Below are 23,751 nucleotides of genomic sequence, written 5' to 3' on the forward strand. Positions count from 1 at the left end.
ATAACCTGGATGCGACATGAATTGAAATTCAAAATACAAAAGAAGGTATTTAGATCAGCGCATCACTAGGTCGCCTCTGATTGGTACACTTACAGAGATGCGCTGAGCCCCCCCCCCCCCTTCCCCGAGACAACAAACGCACCTTGTACCCAAAACAGAAGCTGTGCATATACATTAACATGAAATGCAAAACTATTAGATGGGAGCAGCTAGCTGAAAAAGACTTACAGTTTATGTAGACAGCGAACAATGAATTGTTTCTATCCACCTAATCCTAAAAAAATGACTTTTTAGATATCCCATGGTTTTATTTTATGTTTAAACATTTACACAGTCAATTTACTGTTGTATTGTCTCTGCTCAATGGCAGCCTATACAGTATCCCAGAGCTAAAATATATGAACTTTTTGACCTTTTTTTTTATCTATCCCCTGCTCTCAGAATTTGTTATCTGCATGAAAATGTTTTATGGCTGTAATTCCTCATATAGTCCAACAAGAGACATAATGTCACTTGCATGTCTGAAGTTTAACCCTTTCATGCAGAAAAAGAAACACAGCCTAGTTATTAATATATTTGGCACTGTACATACACATTTTTCTCATAATGTCACATTTCTCCTCGGTACATTTTAATTCTCCAACTTCTCTAATCTAAAATCACAGGAGGAGGTTTCTACTGAAGATTCTGGGACAGAAGAGCAGTCTGGGGAAGACAGCCAGGGAGACACTAATGATTTCCTTGAAAGTGATGGCTTCAGGTCGTTTATACCAAAAAAGAAGAAGAAAGAAAAGAGTAAGAAGTGTTCTTCTCAGCTAATAGCTGAAAATAGGTTGTAAATATATATTTATTCATACAAGGAAACAATTAGACATTTTTAGTAAAAAGTTAGAAGAGGGTAACTCTGCTCTTCATATTTTTCTTTTAGATAAAGATAACAGCAACCTAGATGTTACACCTGACAGAAGGGCTGAAGCACATACCGTAAGTTCTATGCATGTGCATGTCAGGACATTCTTCAGCACTCTGTTCAAGCTAATGATCTTCCATCCCCAGTTTTATTATAACAGAACTCTGGGCAATCCATTCTTGTTGACAGTGAACATCCCAGCACACCCCTTGCCAAACACACTTTATAAGTAACCTAATCCTAACATAGAACTAAAATACTTTATTATGTATGGATCAAGAGAAATTTTTACTTCAACAGTCTAGGATTCCTAAACATTCAGAATAAAATCCCAAGACTTCCAATTTTATGCATTTCAGTAATCCTAGTTATAATATCCCCTGTAGTGGCTGCTGTATGGGGGTTCTTGTGACGGGAAGTTAGGCATAGTTTGGATCTACTCAAAAAAAGGATTAGGATTCATTTTTCATATTTCCTAATATGCAAGGAGCAGTTTGTGGTGGTAGAATATAGACTCTTGCAAGATAAGGGCCGGATTTACCATAAGGCACTGTAGGCACGTGCCTACAGGCGCCTGATGTTGGAAAGGCGTCTCACTCTCCTCTCTGAGTGCCTCCCTCCTTCCCTATGCAGAGTCCTGCTGAGAGTATAAATGAGAGGCTACTCACCCTGCTCTCTGCATTCCACTGGCGAGATCTCCCTTCAGTCAGGGGCACCTCTAGCTACTTAATACTGAGGTTCCTCTAGCTACCTAATACTAAGGGACATCTGACAGCCAGTACACTTGCGTTGTGGTTCAGTGGGGGTTTGTAGGTTCATGAAGGGCAAAGTTTACGGCGCCAGGACATCTGTGCCTATAGGCTCCTGTGAGGTAAATCCGGGCCTGTGCTAGATCATTAAGGGCCAGTGCACACCAAAAACCGCTAGCAGATCCGCAAACACTAGCGTTTTTTGAAGCTGTTTTTCAGAGTTTTTCTATGCATGTTTAGAGAGATTTTCTAAACATGCCTAGTGTTTTTGGAGCGTTTTTTTGTGTAGCAGATTTTATATTTTGTTACAGTAAAGCTGTAACTGAACAGCTTCTGTAACAAAAACTCTTGGAAAACAGCTCTTATCTAGTGTTTTTCAGAGCGGTTTTCCACTTTCCTATACTTAACATTGAGGCAGAAATAAGCAAAAATGCTGAAGGACCCGAGTTTGCATTTGTGGAAAAAACGAACTGCTCTAGCGTGCACCATCCCATTGAAATACATTAGCCAAGCGGTTTACAGCCTGCAAATGTTTTAAAGAAACGCTCAACCGCTCTTGGTGTGCACCAGCCCGAACACCTGAAAGGTTTATTTAGTAGATTATTTTATTTATAAGCGCTGGTAGATATTCTGTATGATGAATATTGTATCTACCAAGCCTTAGCAGAGCAGAGATATGGTTTGTTCCCATGGCTTGTTTTCTTTCATGCAGAGTTTGCTTATTTATTCATGCCGGAACTTTGTTAGGCTTTTGCTAGAGGGCTGATCGCTTGTGTATGATCACCACATAGCTCTTTTTTCACAAGACTTGGATGATTATCATTCAGCACATGCATAGAGAAATAACGTTTTCCATTTCCTGTGGTCAAATTTGCATGATTATCATTCATCATGTGCATAGAGAAATAACGGTTTCCTTTTCCTGTGTGGAAAGCAGAAGAAAATGTGCTCTGCTACAAAGGCTATCCAGTATTCTTACTCTATGCAAACAGTGATGGGCAGTTTATGTGGTGCAAACATGATCACTTGTTTGCGGATCCGGGATTTTCACTAGTGATGGCTGAATCGGCCACATTTGCCATATATGAAATATGTGGCGGTACAGCAGTCAGTTTAAATTGATTTTCTAGCACCCAATCAGTTGTGATATTTGTAAATATCCATGATCAAGATCCTGAAATGGACCATAAATTGTATACTGACATAAAGGACACTGTATCTCAGACACAAACAGGGTACTGTTTGGAATGCCTTCTAAGGCACTACATGACACAGTCCATCTGACTGTTTGGTTGATATTCTGATGGAATAGAAAAGGAGAAAGGGGAGCTACAGCATAGTTGGCCTGGGGCACATAAAGTATAAATTCGGCTTTGGTTGAATCTGATAAACGGGAACATTTCTAATGGTCTTGTACTTGTTCCATCAGTGCAGGCATGGCAGGGAGGCAGAAATAAATAAGGCAATAATTGACAATATCATTGGTGGTTCTTGGGCTTTCATTCCAAAATGAAAAGGTAATCAGTGGTCCGCTGCCGCCATGCAGCACATCTTCGCTTGTTCTTTGTCTCACGATATTTAACTGGCAGACGATTTCTTGCAGGAAAGTGGCGGGAAAACCCACAAAGGAAAACCTTGTGTGAATGAGCTCTAGACAGGAGGAGCAGTTTAGGTCTCATTATTGCTGTACGTTTGCATTTTAATTTTCTCTCAGTAAGTTTTTTGATTGGCATTTTCTAGGAGGTATATGAATACTTCCTATCAACGTGTAATGCCATTAGAGCTTGCACAATACAAACACTGTCTTACCTTATCTTGTCTACTGTTATTGTAAAGAAACAGGTGTAGACAATGTGATTATAACTTTCCACTTACAGGTAAGGCAGAGCGAGGCTGTGGCATTCAGTGCAGTGTCGTTCCGGTCTCCTATTCATGAACCACGTGCAAAACACAAGCATGACTACAGAACAGAAGAGCTGCCAAATTATAAACTGGACAAAGAGATGAATAAAAGGAGGAAGAAGCTAGAAACTGCTCTGGTAGATGCCCTGTGTCGCTTAGTTGATGAGATATTTGCAGGTAAGTTATTGTGTGACAGCTAATCCAAATACAAGTTTAAAGCCCAATTCCAGGACTTAATTGTTCTGGCTCCCAGCCTGCCCTCTACTGATCCTTGCATACAGGTGGATTTTGGGGGAGGTAGTGTACTTCATAGTTGCAAACTGGGAGATTGAGATAGGCAGGAAACGTAATTGCTGGCCTTTTAAAGAAAGCTACGATAGTATGGAAAGGTGAATAGAAATGGTCAATGAGAGGGTATTAATTCTGCCTTGCGTGCACATTTACGGTAATGCAAATTGTGTTCACCTTGAAATTGGGCCAGTCAACATTAGCAGGAAGTGAATTTGATTGGCCCAATTCCAAACTGCCTACACTTTGCATTATATTTCCAGACAAGCTTCACCTTTTATATCATAACTACATGACCTCCGTTTAGATTGCATGGAATATCCTCCACTAACTCCAAACTGTGCTTCAGGGAATGTGGGCAGATTGGCTCCCTATTTCAAATATGGTGGCAGTGTACCCATGCCCCACTTCTGGAATAGGGTACCTACTCTCTTTTCTCAGGTCTTTAATAGGCCTTTTCAACAAAACACAGCGTTTTCTCTGTTAGGCCAGAAAAGAGTGAGTACCAAATATCCAACGCAACTTCAATTTATTACTATGGCTGCTAAGTCCTACTTAGCCTCCCAATGGACCAAGCCAACTCTTGAGCCTGCCAGTCATATACCATATATCCATAGGTTAATGATATACAAACTTGTTTTTTTTTTTTATAATGGAATGGTCCACTTCAAGAAAGACAACTTGAAATACGTGACAATCCTTTTCTTCTTTACAGATTTGCATATCTATTATGTTTATTTATGAAAGTTATTATTGTTGTTTCCCTATTTTAACATTGTTACAATGCTTTTCTATGGACCAGTTGTTATATGTTTAATAAAAAAAAACCCTTTGAAACTATATTTCCAGACAAGCTGGAATGATTAGCTTGTCACTGACCAAAGCTAAAGATGACATGGTTTTGTCAGACAATTTCCTCTAGTGGGGGCAGTAGATAGGGTCCTTTTCCTTCTGCCTCCAAATACCTGAGATTCAAAAACTGGAAAAAATGGTGCAATGTTTATTCACAGTACAGCACCAATGTTTAGGTTAAAAGTTTGGAGGTTGCCATCCACCTATAGATGAAAGTTCGCTGAACAGACCATCAATCACTTCTCAACAGGAAATCGATCAGGTGTAGCCGTTTTATCACCACCTTTTTCCACTTGATTCCCAGATTCCACCAGAATTGACAGAACTGCACCCACTAGCCAATCATTGCAGTATAAAGCATAATGGATGTAATTTATCTACACTACAGATTTGAGATGTATATAATAATAATAATAATATGTATACTCATTTAAAATATGCTATAGTTTGAACTCACCTTTACTAATGGAAAAATTATTTTCAAGCTCAACTGTGGTAGCTTATGTTTTTCCAGCTTACCACAAGGTGGCAGTGGTTGCTCACAATGTTAACTGTCTATCTTTTTCATATCAAAAGTCACCGCAATTTAATTAAATACATTTGCAAGGGAGGTAGGGCCAAAACAGTATAGTTTAGTTTTATTTTTTTAAAAGGTAAAAATACATTTTTGCATGTATAAATTACTGATTTTGTGGACTCTATTTACATTAGGCAGTTTGGACAAGAAAATATCTCATTCGGTAATTTACACTTTTTTTTTTCCAAATTCACAAGTTTTCCTCATGAGGCAGAAGTTCAGTATTTTACCAAACAAATATGCCTCAATTCACTAAGCCCTGGTCAGTAAGTGTCACTTACCACTCTTCTAGCAGGTGTGTCTTGAGTTGGAGGTTTTCCATCCTGTGCATACTGTCATCCCTTTAGATGTGCTGCAGCCACCAGGGGGAGCTCTTCTGTGTGCTACAATACAAATATGCACATCTAAAGGGATGCAGGGATGCCTGCTGAATTGTCAGCTTCTTCTGCTTTGATATACTGAAAGACCAACCAGCATCCCTGTTGCATCCAATCACAGTGAGAAGCAGGCTGTATGGCTCTCCCTATTGGCTGCCTGGCTCTCCCCAAAGGCTACCACACAGAGACTGCATGGGGAGAGCCAGTTAGCCAGGAGAGCCGCTTTTGGCCGGTAAATGACATGTGTAAATCTTTGTGATTTGACATTTCTTGACATTTCCCGAGGTAATTACCGCACTAGTCGGGAACTGTGATTTTCTGTGCGGTGATAGTTTTAGTGAATTGTAACTTGGGAAGGCGATCGGTAAAATCAGCTGTTTTCAGCATTACTGAATGCGGTAATGCTTTGTGGATAGAGCCCTGTGTCATTAACTGTGCTCTAATGGGAATTGTGTTGAATTGTGTGAAATATTTGTTGTTAGAAGCTGACAATTTATTGTACATTCCAGGAGGAAAATCCATAGTCCCATTCCTGCGCCACGTTGGGTAAGTACTAACCCAGGCATGGGCAAACTTGGCCCTCCAGCTGTTAAGGAACTACAAGTCCCACAATGCATTGCAGGAGTCTGACAGCCACAGACTAGTCATGACTCATAAAGGCAAATGCATTGTGGGACTTGCAGTTCCGTAACAGCTGGAGGGCCGAGTTTGCCCATGCCTGTACTAACCTGTTAAAATATCTTTCTTTGTGAATGACTAGGAATCATTATATTAATTAAATTAAGTTAAATAACAACCTTGGAAATGAATTATGGTTAAAACCCAGCAGGGTAGAGGGAAATATGCCAGAGACCTACCAAAAACGGATGAACCAAGTTTGAAAGTTTTAAATTTGAGCTTAAAAATGGTGCTGGCTCTTTGTGAAACGTGTTCCCAGCCAACATGTCCTTGGGGCCCCCCACAGCCACCCTGATGTGTGGTAATGCACGGAGAACAGTAGTTTATATTAGCTAATTAATTTATGAAGTGTACCAGGCTTAGTGGATTGTGCTATTTTACCACAATTTGAAGGGACAATTCGGAAATGGGCTGTGAGTGTATACTATATTGTAGTTATCTCCACCCAGAGAGGTCTCCCATGGTCTCGGAGAAGCAGTCTGTGTGGTTTTCTATAGCATGAAGTTATAGCTTTATTCTGACTTTAAATAATGGGTAGGTTGTGTAAAGCATAGTCTGACTATCATGTTTTACCATACAGTGGGATGCGAAAGTTTGGGCAACCTTGTTAATCGTCATGATTTTCCTGTATAAATCGTTGGTTGCTATGATAAAAAAATGTCAGTTAAATATATCATATAGGAGACACACACAGTGATATTTGAGAAGTGAAAATAATTTTATTGGATTTACAGAAAGTGTGCAATAATTGTTTAAACAAAATTAGGTAGGTGTATAAATGTGGGCACTGTTGTCCTTTTACTGATTCCAAAACCTTTTGAACTAATCATTGGAACTCAAATTGGCTTGGTAAGCTCAGTGACCCCTGACCTACATACACAGGTGAATCTAATCATGAGAAATAGTATTTAAGGGGGTCAATTGTAAGTTTCACTCCTCTTATTTTTCTCTGAAGAGTAGTATCATGGGGGTCTCAAAACAACTCTCAAATGACCTGAAGACAAAGATTGTTCACCATCATGGTGGGGAAGGATACAGAAAGCTGTCTCAGAGATTTCAGCTGTCTGCTTCCACAGTTAGGAACATATTGAGGAAGTGGAGGACCACATGCTCAGTTCAAGTTAAGGCTTGAAGTGGCAGACCAACAAAAATCTCGGATAGACAGAAGCAATGAATGGTGAGAACAGTCAGTCAACCCACAGACCAGCACCAAAGACCTACAATATCATCTTGCTGCAGATGGAGTCACTGTGCATCATTCAACCATTCAGTGCACTTTACACAAGGAGATGCTGTATGTGAGAGTGATGCAGAGGAAGCCTTTTCTCCGCCCACAGCACAAACCGAGTCGCTTGAGGTATGTTAAAGCACATTTGGACAAGCCAGCTTCATTTTGGAATAAGGTGCTGTGGACTAATGAAACTAAAATTGAGTTATTTGGGCATAACAAGGGGCGTTATGCATGGAGGAAAAAGAACACAGCATTCCAAGAAAAGCACCTGCTACCTACAGTAAAATATGGTGGTGGTTCCATCATGCTGTGGGGCTGTGTGGCCAGTTCAGGGACTGGGAGTCTTGAAAGTTGAGGGACACATGAATTCCACTCAGTATCAGCAGATTCTGGATACCAATGTCCAGGAATCAGTGACAAAGCTGAAGCTGCGTCAGGGCTGGATCTTTCAACAAGACAGCGACCCTAAACACTGCTCAAAATCAACTAAGGCATTCATGCAGAGGAACAAGTACAACATTCTGAAATGGTCATCTCAGTCCCCAGACCTGAATACAATTGAAAGTCTGTGGTGTGAGCTGTCTATGCTCGGAAACCATCAAACCTAATTGAACTAGGGATGTTTTGTAAAAAGTAATGGTCCGAAATACCTTCAACCAGAATCCAGACTCTCATTGGAACCTACAGGAAGCATTTAGAGGCTGTAATTTTTGCAAAAGGAGGGTCTACTAAATATTGATTTTATTTATTTTTTTGTGGTGCCAAAATGTATGCACCTGGCTAATTTTGTTTAAACAATTATTGCACACTTTCTGTAAATCCAATAAACTTCATTTCACTTCTCAAATATCACTGTGTGTGTCTCCTATAAGATATATTTAACTGACATTTTTTATTGTAACAACCAACAAGTTCTAGAGGAAAATCATGACGATTAACAATATTGCCCAAACTTTCGCATCCCACTGTATTTAGCCTGGCAAGCAATCCTGATACAGATATGCGATTGGCTGATATAATCCAGCTGAGTGCTTTTTCCCTTCAGCATAGTTTGCTTAGTAGAGCAGGGTACTCTTGTGTAGACATTAGACTGTCACCCACACGAATAATAAATGATTGTGTCAGGCAATAAAAGTCTAATGTCTGTGAATTAATTACTTAAGGACCGCCCCACGCCAACGGGCGTGGTCGTGGCGGCAGCCCCAGGACCGCCTAATGCCAATTCTTGGGGCTTCATTTTGCAGGTGATCACGCGCAGGCTGTGCGCGCATCTCCGGCTCGGGGGGCGGAGCTCCGCCCCCTCTTCAGTCTCTGAGCGGCTATTGCCAGCTGACACGGCTGTCCCCCTGGGGGACAAGAGAGTGATTGGCTCTCATAGGGTGAAGCCTATGAGAGCTGATGGCTATGATTGGCTGGCTGGGGGGAGGGAGGGTTTTAAATCAATAAATATGTAAAAAAAATTAGTAAAAAATAATTTCAAAAAACCACAAATATTTATATATAAAAAAAAACTGGGGGGGTGATCAGACCCCACCTACAGAGAGCTCTGTTGGTGGGGAGAAAAGGGGGGGGGGAATCCCTTGTGTGCTGTGTGGTCCTGCAGCTTGGCCTTAAAGCTGCAGTGGCCAATTATGCAAAACACAGCCTGGTCTTAAGGGGGGTTTACCACTGTGGCCTTCAAGTGGTTAATGGTGCCCAAACATGAAGTGGGACAGACCCGTTGTCACATTGTCTCTATTATTGTTGTGCTACGAAAATGTATCGTATCTAAGGCCAGAAACCCACTAGGAGCGATTCTCTGAGCGCTTTTCAATTTGAAAACTCTTGCTAATGTAATGCTATGGGTGTGATCCAACTTGAGTGAAGTGATTGTATAAAAATCCCCCCTAGCATTGCAATAGCAAGAGGTTTTTCAAATCACTAGCGATTAAAAATCGCTCCTAGTGGGTTTCTGGCCTAAGGTGCTATTTGGCTGTTAACTTCAGAGAGATAATACTTCCTCTCCTTTTAGTCTGTTTTTGATTATTTTATCATACATTAGGCACCTCTATCTATTAACTGTATTGGTACAACTCTATTGGGAGGTTGTAGTTTTATCCCCATAAAACCCCTCTTTTGTAGGAGTGCATCTGGTTCCTCTGTTTCAGTTTCAGAACCCAGGCGGAGACAAGATTTTCTCTGCAGGCCTATAACAGTGTGCACAGGAGCGTGCAACCCCATTATGAATAGACCTACCCAATTACTCTTTTTTATTGGTTGTGACATTTTACACTGTTTGACTCTCTCTGGCTTTTTTTGTCTTCTTGGTTCTGGAGATCATTGCTCATCTTCTGGATGATTCTCTTAACGTATGTTCTCCACTCCCAGTACAGGAAGTGCAACAGGTTATGTAAAGCTCCCTTTTGTTGAAGTTTTCTTTTGCAGTCTTTAACGGGAGTCCAGTTATCTGCTGCTAATTGAATAAATCTGGTCCTTTTTCATATAATCCATTTTCCATTGAGGTAGTACTAGATTTTTCATGGAATTATTTTTGCTTTTTTACCAGGTTGTTGGAAACGTGGATTAAAAGGGTACTAGATGATTTACCAAAATTGTACACAGAGGAGCAGATTGAATATTACCTAACTCAGGCCAGTGTACTGCTGCTATCGGATGTGGATCCACTGCCGTTATCACCGCAACAATTAAAGTCAGAGGCTCAAAAGCTTTTGAAGAACCAACTGGAAAGTAAGTCCCATATTTTAAAATTCCTGAAATGGTTGAACTTAAAATGTTATGTCAGTAGGTGAGAAAGCCTTACTAACTTTGACCTATTAAGGTATTAATTCCTTAAGCTATTATAAAGGTACAGTGGACGGTTGACACCTGGAGCTGTATATCCCTTCCTTACATCAGTGGCAGTAACAGTGTACCGGGGCAGACTGGTGTGCAGGTTGCTTAGCATAGTGTGATCTGCAGGCCCACAATCTTTCTATGTCAAGCACATACATTTGCTGTCTTCTGGATCAAGTGAGGTTCCTGAGGATGTAAGATGTTGGAGGTTGTTACATTTGATGGATATAAGTGTTTTTTTTTCACTAAAACTCGTTATGTATGTGTTACCATTTGCTTTTAGGACCCGTTCAAACACAAGGTATTAAAAGTCCAACTTGAAAAAAAATAGTGCATTGAGAACCATTTTTGAAACATTTCAGAGCAGTGAAAAGGTCCATAGGAGGAAATAGAATAAGCAAAATAATGTCTTAAAAATATCAACTACCGGTATGCCATATATCACAAGGCCACATAGGCGTATGCCAGGAGCTGGATGGGGGCATGGTAGTGGGGAGGGAGGGCATACTGGTGCTCTATGTGTGAATAATTCAGTAATCATTGGCAGCTTAGTGGTTTGTGTAAATTATACCTGCAATCACACTGCAGCATTCCTCAGCCAGTGACTATAGCTTTGCTGTTCATGTCTTTCCATGCACTCTGGCATCTAGCTCTAGTCTGCGCTTCACCGCCAGCAGTTCGTATGATTGGAGCTCCTGCTGGAACACATAGAAGGAAGCCAGGAGCACCACTATAGCATTAGCCACTATTAGCACTGTCTGGACTCTGAAGAGAGCCACAGTGTCATTTGTACAACTCACAAAAGCTGTGAGTCACAGCACTAATAACAGCAATATAAGTAAGCTGGTGTCATCTGGCAGTGGTGGTGTCCTGCGGGACCCAATCACTATGTCCTGCAGATGCAGGATTCTGGCATGGCCTATGGGGGAGCACAGGAGAGGATGCAGCATCTGTCGTGTTGAGTTGGGCTGCTGGACATGATGGATCACTATACTGTTATAACAACTGGCCGACAAGTGTTACTTGGGGAGGAGCTGGCAGCACTGACACTAATCTGTTGCTGCTGCTGGCTACTGGGAAGCACTGTTTAGCTAGCAGTCATCTGGTATCTGTAACTCAGTATTGAGGTGTTTCCTGTCATCACTGCATCCTGTACAGACAGCTGGCATACAAATAGACCTGACCATCTGACCCCATAAGTTGCCCGTCAAACTATCACTGCAAGCAGATACCTCTCTACATGGAATCAGTTTATTTGGCTGCCATTTTTTTGCCACCATAGAGCCAAAGCAGCTTATTGGTTCTGCAGTTCTGGGTGTATGATTTTGGCAGCAGTGTTCTGCTATTGTACAGCTAAGCTCAATATATCAAATAAAATCTTTAAATTGCATGCTGCATTTAATGACTAGTACTTGACCAAATCTCAAGGTGATTTCATGGGTGGAAATTGAGGAGTTGAGAAACACCTGTAAGTTGGGCGGGATGAAGAGGGAGCTAAAGAATTTAAAAGTGAAAATAGCTTTGAGTCCCTTGAGTTTTCTCATTCTCCCCCTCAACACATTTTACTTTTCCCCCCTTTTCTCTTTCTCCTTTCTTGCTCTTCTCTCTCGTGTCTTTCCTCCCTCTATCATCTTGTTTCTCTTTCCTCTCCCTCCTTTTTTCCTCACTCTTCTGTATTACCCCTCTATCTCTCAAACACTGGAAGAGTCTTGGTGGCAACATTTGAAATGTCTTTTCTATGGAAGTGCACCTCTTGGCATTGCACCCACTGTCAGAAAACCATTTATCTGCTCTAACTTACTTTCTTTTTTTTCGTATTTCTATTTGTTGCCCCCACTTGCATTTCTCACACCTTTATAACTTCCTTTCTCTCTGTGTTTAGACTCCACTCTTGATATCACTCTTTTACTGAGGCCCCTTTTCCACAGGCAGTTGATATGCATTGAAATGCCTCTCAAACTCTCACAACTGCTTGCTGCTGCCTGGTAACTGCTCACTGCTGCCTGGTAACTGCTCACTGCTGCCTGGTAACTGCTCACTGCTGCCTGGTAACTGCTTGCTGCTGCCTGGTAACTGCTTGCTGAGCACACAGTTCAACTGCTTGTGGAAAAGATGCCTTACTGTGTAAAACAATAATGTTCTGTCTATAAGGGTTCTTTCCTAATCTTCATCTGAATTCACATAGAGTAAAAGCAGTCAGTCACAATTACTTTTTTCTTTAGATTTTTTTATGCTGTCCTGTCCCTTCTCTTTATGGCACATACAGTGGTGTGAAAAACTATTTGCCCCCTTCCTGATTTCTTATTCTTTTGCATGTTTGTCACACTTAATTGTTTCTGCTCATCAAAAACCGTTAACTATTAGTCAAAGATAACATAATTGAACACAAAATGCAGTTTTAAATGATGTTTTTTATTATTTAGTGAGAAAAAAACTCAAAACCTACATGGCCCTGTGTGAAAAAGAAATTGCCCCCTGAACCTAATAGCTTGTTGGGCCACCCTTAGCAGCAATAACTGCAATCAAGCGTTTGCCATAACTTGCAACGAGTCTTTTACAGCGCTTTGGAGGAATTTTGGCCCACTCATCTTTGCAGAATTGTTGTAATTCAGCTTTATTTGGGGGTTTTCTAGCATGAACCGCCTTTTTAAGGTCATGCCACAACATCTCAATAGGATTCAGGTCAGGACTTTGACTAGGCCACTCCAAAGTCTTCATTTTGTTTTTCTTCAGCCATTCAGAGGTGAATTTGCTGGTGTGTTTTGGGTCATTGTCCTGCTGCAGCACCCAAGATCGCTTCAGCTTGAGTTGACGAACAGATGGCTGGACATTCTCCTTCAGGATTTTTTGGTAGACAGTAGAATTCATGGTTCCATCTATCACAGCAAGCCTTCCAGGTCCTGAAGCAGCAAAACAACCCCAGACCATCACACTACCACCACCATATTTTACTGTTGGTATGATGTTCTTTTGCTGAAATGCTGTGTTACTTCTATGCTAGATGTAATGGGACACGCACCTTCCAAAAAGTTAAACTTTTGTCTCGTCGGTCCACAAGGTATTTTCCAAAAAGACCAGACTGACAGACTGACAGATCTCAATTACAGTACTTTTGTTCTCATTTGTTCCTGAATTTCTTTGGATCTTGGCATGATGTCTAGCTTTTGAGGTGCTTTTGGTCTACTTCTCTGTGTCAGATATCTCCTATTTAAGTGACTTCTTGATTGAAACAGGTGTGGCAGTAATTAGGCCTGGGGCTGACTACAGAAATTGAACTCAGGTGTGATAAACCACAGTTAAGTTATTTTTTAACAAGGGGGGCAATCACTTTTTCACACAGGGCCATGTAGGTTTTGAGGTTTTTTTTCTCACTAAATAATAAAAACCATCATTTAAAACTGCATTTTGTGTTCAATTATGTTATCTTTGACTAATAGTTAACGGTTTTTGATGAGCAGAAACATTTAAGTGTGACAAACATGCAAAAGAATAAGAAATCAGGAAGGGGGCAAATAGTTTTTCACACCACTGTACTTCTTGGCATAGAGCAAAATAAACATATATATCAGTTTTGTTGGTACCCTATCGCCTGAAATGATCATAGTTAGAGATTACCCAGCAAGCTCATGGTGACCAGAGCTCCTAGGAGTATGTGAGGGGCTACAAAGGACCAAAAAGCCCTCTTACCGAAATACTATGCAAAACAAAAGTTTGCCTTCTTAAAACAGAAGTTATTTGCGATTATTCAGATTGGAGTGAGCATATGATGTCTCCCACGATGCATCTTTGCTGAATATGTGCAATGTTCTCCACAGGCTCTTTTAGCCGGGTGCTCCACCCATCTAGTTTTGGTGAGCACCCGGCTGTCATCGGCTCACTTCCTCTTATTCTGCAAGCAGAGTTGCACACAGAAGCATCGGCCATGCATTTTCTCATATCGCCCCACTCGGCTATTTTTTCATGCCACCTGGCTACTATTTCATGGCACCCGGCTGGAAAAAAATTCTGGGGAGAACACTGATGCTAATCATCCTTTGTTGTCCCTGTAAGTTGGAGGTGTGTTTAGTTTACAGGGACAACAAAGGATGAGCTGAAATGATCGTAAAACCTTGTTCTGGAAGACAGAGCTTTAATGCCTTTGCTTGGTTTTAATACGCCCCCAAGGTAGAAAAAAAATGGTGAGGATATATGGTTGGGTATTTAAAATGGTAATTTAGGGCCCTGTTTGGCCTTAATCCAGCTGTGTGAGGCATTTTGAAATACCAATATGGAAACAGGCTTAAAGGGAACCTAAACTGAGAGGAATGCTTGACACAGATGTTAAGAATATTTAAAAGCATTTTAAAGTATGGTTTTTTAATGCTTCCATTCACTCCTACGGAAGATCCCACTGCCCTGAAATGCCTCTAAAAGCTACGCAGTGCAGCACGTTTTACTGCCTTATGAGTGAATATACCGCTATGCTAATTTATGGAGATGACTAAGAAAAACTTTGCTTCCTGTGACAGGGTTAACATATTTTATATACTGGTGTAACGATCGGTGTCAGCACACAGAGATCTCTGATTATTGGTGATCTGCAGTATCACAAATAATACAGATGCTATACCTGATTATATGGTGATCTGCAGAATCACCAATAATACTAGTATAGCCTGACACGTGACAACCAGTGGAGGATCGTGTTTGGGTGTAACAGTAATTCAGATGAGAGAGCTTACCGGAGGAGCGGGTGACTCAGCCTGCAGCTGATGCTAACCTAATGGCGGAGTGAGTCAGACAGTACTGCAGGCAAGAGGGCTAATGTGTATAATACAATAATGCTGGATAACTGATCACCTGTGGAGCAAGTGATTCAGAGTGTACTGCAGCCCGGTAGTGTTTTGGTGCACAGTATAAGGAGAGAACCACAGTAGTGCTGAACTCAAGCTCCCCTGAAGAACAGGTGGAGCTGACTGTCTTGCAGCCTAGGATTAGTTGATACAATTGGTGCTGTAGCCCAGTTTGATTCAGGCGTTACTGCAGCCTAAGCTAGAGTGAGACAGACAGTACTGCAGCCTAAGAGCAAGTGACACAGATAGTACTGCAGCCTAATGGCCAGTGACACAGAGAGTACTGCAGCCTAGTGACAAGTGACACAGATAGTACTGCAGCCTAATGGCAAGTGACACAGATAGTACTGCAGCCTAGGATACCTGAGGAGCAGGTATCCCAACTAGAAGGCAGTATCCTACACCTAGGAGATTGGTGCAGGAAACTGATTTCCCTCACTAGTGGCAGGGCCCACCAGTGCGGGTAGAGAGGTCAGACAGGCAGAGTTGACAACGAGCGGACAGACAAAGTACAGAATCGGAAGACTGAATCAACGTCAGGGACAGGCAGGGTCGGCAACGTGAATCAGATAGACTGAGGTACAGAATCGACAAACGGAAGAATAGTCAGAGGAAGCAATAGGTCATAACAAATAAACAATGCACTAGTACTTTAAAGCTATCAACAGAATCTAGCTAAGTGTGAATTCCCAGCTCCAGCTGGTTCTAACACACTTTGGGAACTGACTGGGGTCTAAACGCTAACACAATATATCATTCGCAACAGCAGACGCGGAGCTACTGACAGGCCTGCTCTATATATACCCAGCAAGCTCCACAGCGCCACCCCAATCCCTCAGCCAATCCGGATGCCAGCTGGAGTCAGCTGACCGCAGGATCAGCTGACCCCCCTCTTAGCTGCATAAAGGTCCTGTCGCTCTGCTCGCGCGCGCGTAGCCCTTAACCTGTGAGAAATGGAAGGACCAGGCATAACTTGAGCATTTAACCGCACGGCAGAGGCCGCCAGCTGATACGTGGAGATAGCCGCCATGCCGCTTGTCTCCGCGGCGGCATCTCCGCTCTTCCTTACAGTACCCCCCCTGAGGAGTGGACTCCGGACAATTTGCAATTCATGAAATTCTTTCCTTAACTCTTCAGCATGCATGCGACAACTCGGCACCCAAGTTCTCTCCTCCAGTCCATATCCTTTCCAATGGACCAGGTACTGCACAAACACTCTGCATGGCCCAGGAGAAGCCCATTTTTGTTGGGAGGTAGACCCGCCAGGGGTCTGTTTTCTGTCCCGAAATTGAATGCCGCTTCCGCCATGCATCCGACTGCCCCCTTCAGACAATATATTTCCAGCTTGCATGATTGATAGGTTTGATCGATTTTGGACAGAAACCTATGAAAATTGTGATCGTACTGCCATGTTGCAGCATTGATCTCTGGCAGATTCAATCATAATCATACCTCCCAACTTTTGAAGATGTGAAAGAGGGACACTTAAGCCATGCCCCCTGTGCAGCCTTAAGCCACACCCCTGCTTTTGCAGGAGGGTGACAATGGGAGGGAGTGTGCGAGGGAGGGTGCCAGTGGGTGGAAAGGAGGGTGACACTGGGTGGAAAGGAGGGTGCCAGTGGGTGGGGGAGGAAGGTGCCAGTGGGTAAGAGAAGGGTGTCAGTGGGAAGGAGAAGGGTCTCAGTGGGGTGGAGGCGGGTGTCAGCGGGCAGAGAAGAGAGTGCCAGTGAGCAGAGAGGAGGGTGACACTCAGAGGCATATCTGGGTAATACGGCACCTATGGCAAACACTGAAATTGCGCCTCAGCACACACACATCACAGTCACATGCCATCAGCATCAGATAATTCATCAAGTAATCACATGCCATCAGATAATTCATCAAGCAGTCTTATGCCATCAGATAATTAATTAAGTCGTCGCATGCCATCAGATCATTCATCGAGTAGTCACATGCCATCAGATAATTAATCAAGTAGTCACATTCCATCAGATAATTCATCAAGTCTTCGCCTGCCATTAGATCATTCATCAAGTCTTCGCATGCCATCAGATCATTCATCAAGGAGTCACATGCCATCAGATCATTCATCAAGGAGTCACATGCCATCAGATAATTAATCAAGTAGTCACATGCCATCAGATAATTCATCAAGTCTTCGCATGCCATCAGATCATTCATCAAGTCTTCACATGCCATCAGATCATTCATCAAGGAGTCACATGCCATCAGATCATTCATCAAGGAGTCACATGCCATCAGATCATTCATCAAGGAGTCACATGCCATCAGATACAGTAATTCATCAAGGAGTCACATGCCATCAGATAATTCATCAAGTAATCACATGCCGTCAGATAATTCATCAAGTAATCACATGCCATCAGATAATTCATCAAGTAGTCACATGCTGCCCAATAAAAATAAAGCTGTAACAGTCAACCAGATAGTGTGCAGGATGGGTGCAGGGACAGGGTGCTGGTTAAGGCAGTGTGCAGGCTGGTGGCTGGATGCAGGGAAAGGGTGCTGGTTAGGGCAGTGTGCAGGCAGGGACAGGGTGCTGGTTAGGGCAGTGTGTAGGATGGGTGCAGGGACAGGGTGCAGATTAGGGCAGTGTGCAGGATGGGTGTAGGGAAAGGGTGCAGATTAGGGCAGTGTGCAGGATGGGCGCAGTGTGCAGGATGGGTGCAGGGACAGGGTGCTGGTTAGGGCAGTGTGCAGGCTGGTGCAGGGACAGGGTGCTGGTGGTTAGGGCAGTTGTGGCTGGGGCAGTGTGCAGGGACAGGTGCTGGTTAGGGCAGTTCAGGCTGGGGCAAAGTGCTGGTTAGGGCAGTTGTGGCTGGGGCAGGGACAGGGTGCTGGTTAGGGCAGTTGTGGCTGGGGCAGGGTGCAGGGACAGGGTGCTGGTTAGGGAAGTTGTGGCTGTGGCAGGGTGCAGGGACAGGGTGCTGGGACTGGGTGCAAGGACAGAGTGCAGGGACTGGGTGCCTGGAGCAGAGAATGCCTGGGGGGTGAATGCCCGTTGGTGGGGAGGAGGGTGCTAGTGGGTAGGGGGGTTGTCAGTGGAGGGGGGAGAATGCCCGTGGGTGGGGAGGAGGGTGCTAGTGGGTAGGAGGGTTGTCAGTGGAGGGGGGGGAATGCTCGTGGGTGGGGAGGAGGGTGCTAGTGGGTAGGGGGGTTGTCAGTGGAGAGGGGGGAGAATGCCCGTTGGTGGGGAGGAGGGTGCCACTTTCCCTCGGGGGGATTGCCTGGGCAGAATAGAGGCGGAAAAATGATCGAGGCACCAGCCGCGGTAATTAGCGATGCGGGAGCTGGCTTCACTCCTCCCTCCCTCCCTCTGAATGCCCCCCTAATGTGTCTGTCCCCCCCCCCCCCCCCCGTATGCAGAGTGAGCGCAGCGGAGCGGGCAGTCAAGTCCTCTTACCGCTTACTGCCGTTAGATTTCAATCTACTTCCTGTTTACTATGACATCACAGGAAGTAGATTGAAGTCCGATGCCGGACTGCATATGGGGGGGGGGGGGACAGACACATTAGGGGGGCATTCAGAGGGAGGGAGGGAGGAGTGAAGCCAGCTCCCGCATCGCTCATTACCGCGGCTGGCGCCTCCCAGTCATTTTTCCGCCTCCATTCTCTGCCCAGCCAACGGGACACAAGAGGGGGAGCCCGGGATAGCGGGAGAGCCCCCCAAATCGGGACAGTCCCGACGAAAACGGGACGGTTGGGGGGCATGCATAATGATCAAGCAAGTGTATAGACAGCTTCAGTCAGTAATCTAAGGTATAAATAGGATAAGGCTGCGTTTCATTATTGTGATTTATATAGTCAAATTTTATAAGACTATAATGAATCTGGGGTTATTGTATGTAACTACTACTACTGAAACTGATTGGCTGCTATCTAATCTGATCCCGACTGTTGTGATTTTATATGTCTTATTTGTGATTTCTTTTTTTGTACTGACAGGTGTGTTAATGAATAAGGTGATAAAATACCTTTTAGAGAAAGGGATTTTGAAGAACATAACAATGTCTCACGAAGCATTTCAAAACTCAAGAGCGAACAAAGAGACTCTTTACGTAAGTGCTGTAATTACAAAATTGGTGCCCATTGGGCAAGAGGCAGAGCAATTAGGACATTGGGATGAGTGGAAAGGTGATGCAGAAAAACTAATGAAATAAACAATTGGATTATCCTCCTTCTCCTACAAATGACTTTTTAGGATATTCCACAGTTTTATTTTATATTTACATCTACTTTTTAAGTTTTCACTCTTTTATTGTTTTTGCTCAATGACACATTCATTGAAGTATGCCAGAGCTAAAATCTATGAACCCTCCCTCTACCTACACCTAAACCTAACCACTCCACCCCCCTACCTAACCCTGGACTACTCCACCCCCACTGCCTAACTCTGGAATACTCCACCCCTGCTGCCTAATGCTGGGGATACACGGTACGTTTCTGTACCGTGTATCGACCACCTGATCCGTCCAGCTGATAATATTTAGCTGGCCCGATCATGCCGCTCGACCCGCCCCCCGCTCGATCCCCGCCGGCGGACGCAGGGAATCAAGCGGTGATAAGGATGCACCGGCGGGGACGAGCGGTAATTGATCCGGGGATGCGCCGCTGGCTCGATCCAGCGCATAAAAAGTGTCGTGTATGTCCGGCATAACACTAACCCCCCTGCCTATACCTACTCTCTATCGCCATAGGCAGCAATAGTACAAGCTGCGATTAGCGGCAAGACGGTTATATTATGCTGCCCGATAAATAGCGGCATTATCTGCCCTAAATGTGGGTAAATGCATTTCTTATCAGGCTGTTTTAAGGCATCACAGAACATTAACCAGAATCTTACAGTTTTGGTCTGTAGGCCTCCTCAGAGTTTCATTGGAATAAACAATGTGTGGGAAGACATCTAGAAAAAAATCTTACTAGGAAATGGAGCTGTAACTATTTTAAGGAAGTTAGGAAAGTTACGGAGGGTACCAAAGTAAGAGCTCATCTTTATAAAAGGAAACATATTCTGGCGAATATCATAAGGCCATGCAGTGCATTTCCACAAAATGGTAGCACAGAGCAAGATAATGCTGCATTTGTGCAACCCAGGGTGCTGTCTATGGCATTAGGTCTACACTTTCCTCAAGTGCCCTAGCTCTTTATGTAATTCAGCTATAGCACAATTCAGGATAACAGATTACTGGTGTGCTGGGAATACACGTTCGTTTCCGCCGTAATTTCTGCTCTCAATCTCTTTCTTATCTTTTCTTATCTTTTTCCATTCTCTATCAGAAAACGAGCGGCCAAAGAATCGAAAGTGAGATCGGACATGTCGGAAATTATCTCTCGAACCATCTTATCAGCTTAAAAACTAACCGTGTATTCCCAGTATTACTTTGTTGCTGTGCCAGTGACCAGTAGATAAGGAGGCAGTGGGATGTGAGATAGCAGTCCTTTCTCAGGCTGCTGCCCCTAGCAGGACAGGCAGTATTTATTGCTAATTTCTAGAAGGAAGCAAAATGAATTTGATCATGATATCTGAATTTTTTTGTTGTGTCTTTTGTTTGATTTTAGGGGCTACTTGAAGATCTCACCAGAATCATCACTAATGTATCACTGGAACTGAGTGGAAAATAATAAAGGGACTGCATTTCTACAATGCAAAAATACTTGAAACTGTTACAGGTTAAGATACAGCCAGAGATGTAGGTTTCATTCGTTAGAATGTGATTTTACTTTTGACTACATGGCAATGCAAAATGTATTTGTCTGGCCTTTTGCACACGCAGAAAACAAAACTGAACTTTTTGTCCACCAGAGGGTGCCTTTGACTAGTGATGACTATGGGCCTCCATTAAAAGCAGTTTGTTTTGAATCAGGATGATACCATTTCCTGGCTTAGTTTAAAATATTCAATTGAACTTGAATATTTAAAGCAGTAGGATCAGCCATACTATTCCAGGGAAAAAAACACATATATAAGTACATAAATACTTGATCTACTTACATAACACATGTATTGTACTTTCCACGTTTTGATTTCAGTGAATGTTATATAGTAAATGACGAGAATTCTGTTCGTGGTGGGAACCATGTCTTTTGCCCACAGTAAGGGCCCTTTTCCACTAGCGCGTTTGCGCTAGCTGAATCGCAAAACCGCAAACCGCTAGCGATTTTACAATCGCTACGGTTTGCTTTTTAACATAGGAATCGCGGTAGGTCATTTCCACTACCGCGATTCGTTTTTTACTTGATCGCGATCGCGCCGCGGAGCGACTTTTGCTGTGATTTTGCTATGCAGTGCAGGGAAAACGGCGGAATTGCGATTCAGCAATCGCTAGCGTTCAGCGCGAACGCTAGCGACTGCTAGTGGAAAAGGGCCCTAAAGGCTAACTCGTGATGTGATTTCTGCCCTTTACTTTTTTTCTTGTCTCCTCCAATTACTGAGTCGCCTCAGCCTTGCTTGTAAACACAAGTGAGTAGGGGATTAGGTTTCAGATAAGCAGCAGACAGGGAAATAAAGGGAAGAGGAGGAATATATTATAGATAAAGAACCCCCAGCATGCAATTCTTTGGCACCGACTACTAAAGAGCCAGTGCTCCTAAGGTATATGATAACTCCAAATCATAACAGCAGAAAACGTTTTGAATGCAGGATCAGCATCTTTATCACTTAATACACTCAGACCAGTTGCTGTTGAAATTTGATTTTTATGGTGATGATACCGCTGTCTGGGGGGTATTTACCTCGAGAGGGGGAAGCCTCTGGATCCTAATGAGGCTTCCCCTGTTCTCTTCAGCTTTGGTTATCCACAGGGGTCTAGTCCTGGGAAAAGCGTTGAATGGACTCACCCCAAAAACCCCTGCGGCGTGCTGAAAAATGGGCGTGGTCATACAGCAGAACATGGGCATGGCCATGGGTGGGGCCAAATATACGTGACCTTAGCAGTGGTGTAAAAAGTCTGCCGGGGAAGTTTGAGCTCTGCCGCAGAGTATCCCCCAAAAATAGATGTAATCTGACAGCATTTCACCAAAAATACACGTAATCAGGTTTATCCAAAATACAGATAATATGGCAGTGGTTCCCCCAAAATAGACATAATCTGGCAGCAGCAATTCCCACCAACATACACATAATCTGGAAGCAGTTCCCCAAAATACGCGTAATCTGGCAGCGGATCACCCAAAATACATGTATCACCCAAAATACATGTAATCTGGCAGCAGTGGTTCCCCCATCATACACAATCTGGCAGCTGTTCCCCAAAATACATTTAATCTGTCAGCAGAGGTTCCCCAAAAATGCAGATAATCTGAGAGCAGTTCCCCCAAAATAGGTACCCAAAGTATAGGTAGCCGGGTCTATAGGTGTCCCCAGTATAAGTAGACATGTGTATAGTTGTCCCCAGAATAGGTAGCCAGGTGTATAGATGTCTCCAGAATAGGTAGCCAGGTGTATAGATGTTCCCAGAATAGGTAGCCAGGTGTATAGGTGTCCCCAGAATAGGTGGCCAGGTGTATAGACGTCCCCAGAATAGGTGGCAGGTGTATTGATGTCCCCAGAATAGGTAGTGGGGTGTATAGACGTCCCCAGAATAGGTGGCCAGGTGTATAGATGTCCCCAGAATAGGTGGCCAGATCTGTTGGTGTCCCCAGAATAGGCAGCCAGGTGTAAAGATGTTCCCAGAATAGGTAGCCAGATCTTTTGGTGTCCCCAGAATAGGTAGCCAGGTGTATAGATGTCCCCAGAATAGGTAGCTAGATCTATTGGTTCCCCAGAATAGGTAGCCAGGACTTAAGTGGTCCTCCAGCAGGAGGGGAGGCAGCGCAGTGAATGGGGAGCAGCGGGCACAGTGGCGGGTAAGGGGGGATGTCTCCTCCCCTTCCCTCACTTTGGGGCTCCCCCTTGCTCGCTCCCCCCTCCAGAATTAAACTTTGTGAGCATCTGGCAGCAGGCATCAGTGGGCGGGCATTTACCTTTTCCTTGTTCCAGTGCGAGAGGGAGTTCTGCATTGCCGCTAGTCTGGTCTGCAGCGACACGCAGAACTTCCTATGGCACTTGGAACGAGGAGGAGGTAAGTCCCTGCCCACTGATGCCCGCTGCCAGCCGCGCACAAAGTTTAATTCTGGAGGGGGGAGGGAGCAAGGGGGAGCCCCAAGGTGAAGTGCCCACCAAGGGCTGTGCCCACCGCTCCCCCTTCACTGCGCTGCCTCCCCTCCACATGCTAGTGTGGACGATGTCCACCCTCTGAAAAAAGTAGGTGGACATCGTCCACCCGCGTTCACACTGGACTCGGACCCCTGGTTATCCAGCACTGGCAGCCCCTGAAATCCACTGACAAGTTTGACAGCTGTGCGCACAGGCGCAGTTGCTGTTGCTGCGAGTGGCAATGTTTACAATCTGCACTCATGTGCAGGCACAGTACAAGCTTTCTCGCCAGAGCCGAAGGGAAGCTGGTACTGCGCCTGCACAGGAGCGCAGGTTGTAAATATTGCTGTGTGGTGTTCCTGGGGCTGC

The 23,751-nt window shown here is 43.8% G+C and overlaps 1 protein-coding gene across 3 annotated transcripts in view; it reads left to right on the plus strand.

Moving 5' to 3' along the window:
* LOC137529111 (uncharacterized) overlaps window positions 1-23,077 on the plus strand; it is a 109,880-nt gene extending 86,803 nt beyond the window's left edge. For all 3 annotated transcript variants that reach the window (XM_068251089.1, XM_068251090.1, XM_068251087.1), the window contains 7 exons: window positions 666-795; window positions 929-984; window positions 3,537-3,738; window positions 6,165-6,201; window positions 10,110-10,291; window positions 19,194-19,306; window positions 20,808-23,077. In XM_068251089.1, the coding sequence (XP_068107190.1) occupies window positions 666-795; window positions 929-984; window positions 3,537-3,738; window positions 6,165-6,201; window positions 10,110-10,291; window positions 19,194-19,306; window positions 20,808-20,870 (783 nt within the window). In that variant the 3' untranslated portion in view covers window positions 20,871-23,077. The remainder of the gene's footprint in view (window positions 1-665; window positions 796-928; window positions 985-3,536; window positions 3,739-6,164; window positions 6,202-10,109; window positions 10,292-19,193; window positions 19,307-20,807) is intronic.
* Window positions 23,078-23,751: the final 674 nt, after the last annotated feature.

This window comes from Hyperolius riggenbachi, chromosome 8 (genome assembly GCF_040937935.1).
Source record: "Hyperolius riggenbachi isolate aHypRig1 chromosome 8, aHypRig1.pri, whole genome shotgun sequence".
NCBI classification, from domain to species: domain Eukaryota; kingdom Metazoa; phylum Chordata; class Amphibia; order Anura; family Hyperoliidae; genus Hyperolius; species Hyperolius riggenbachi.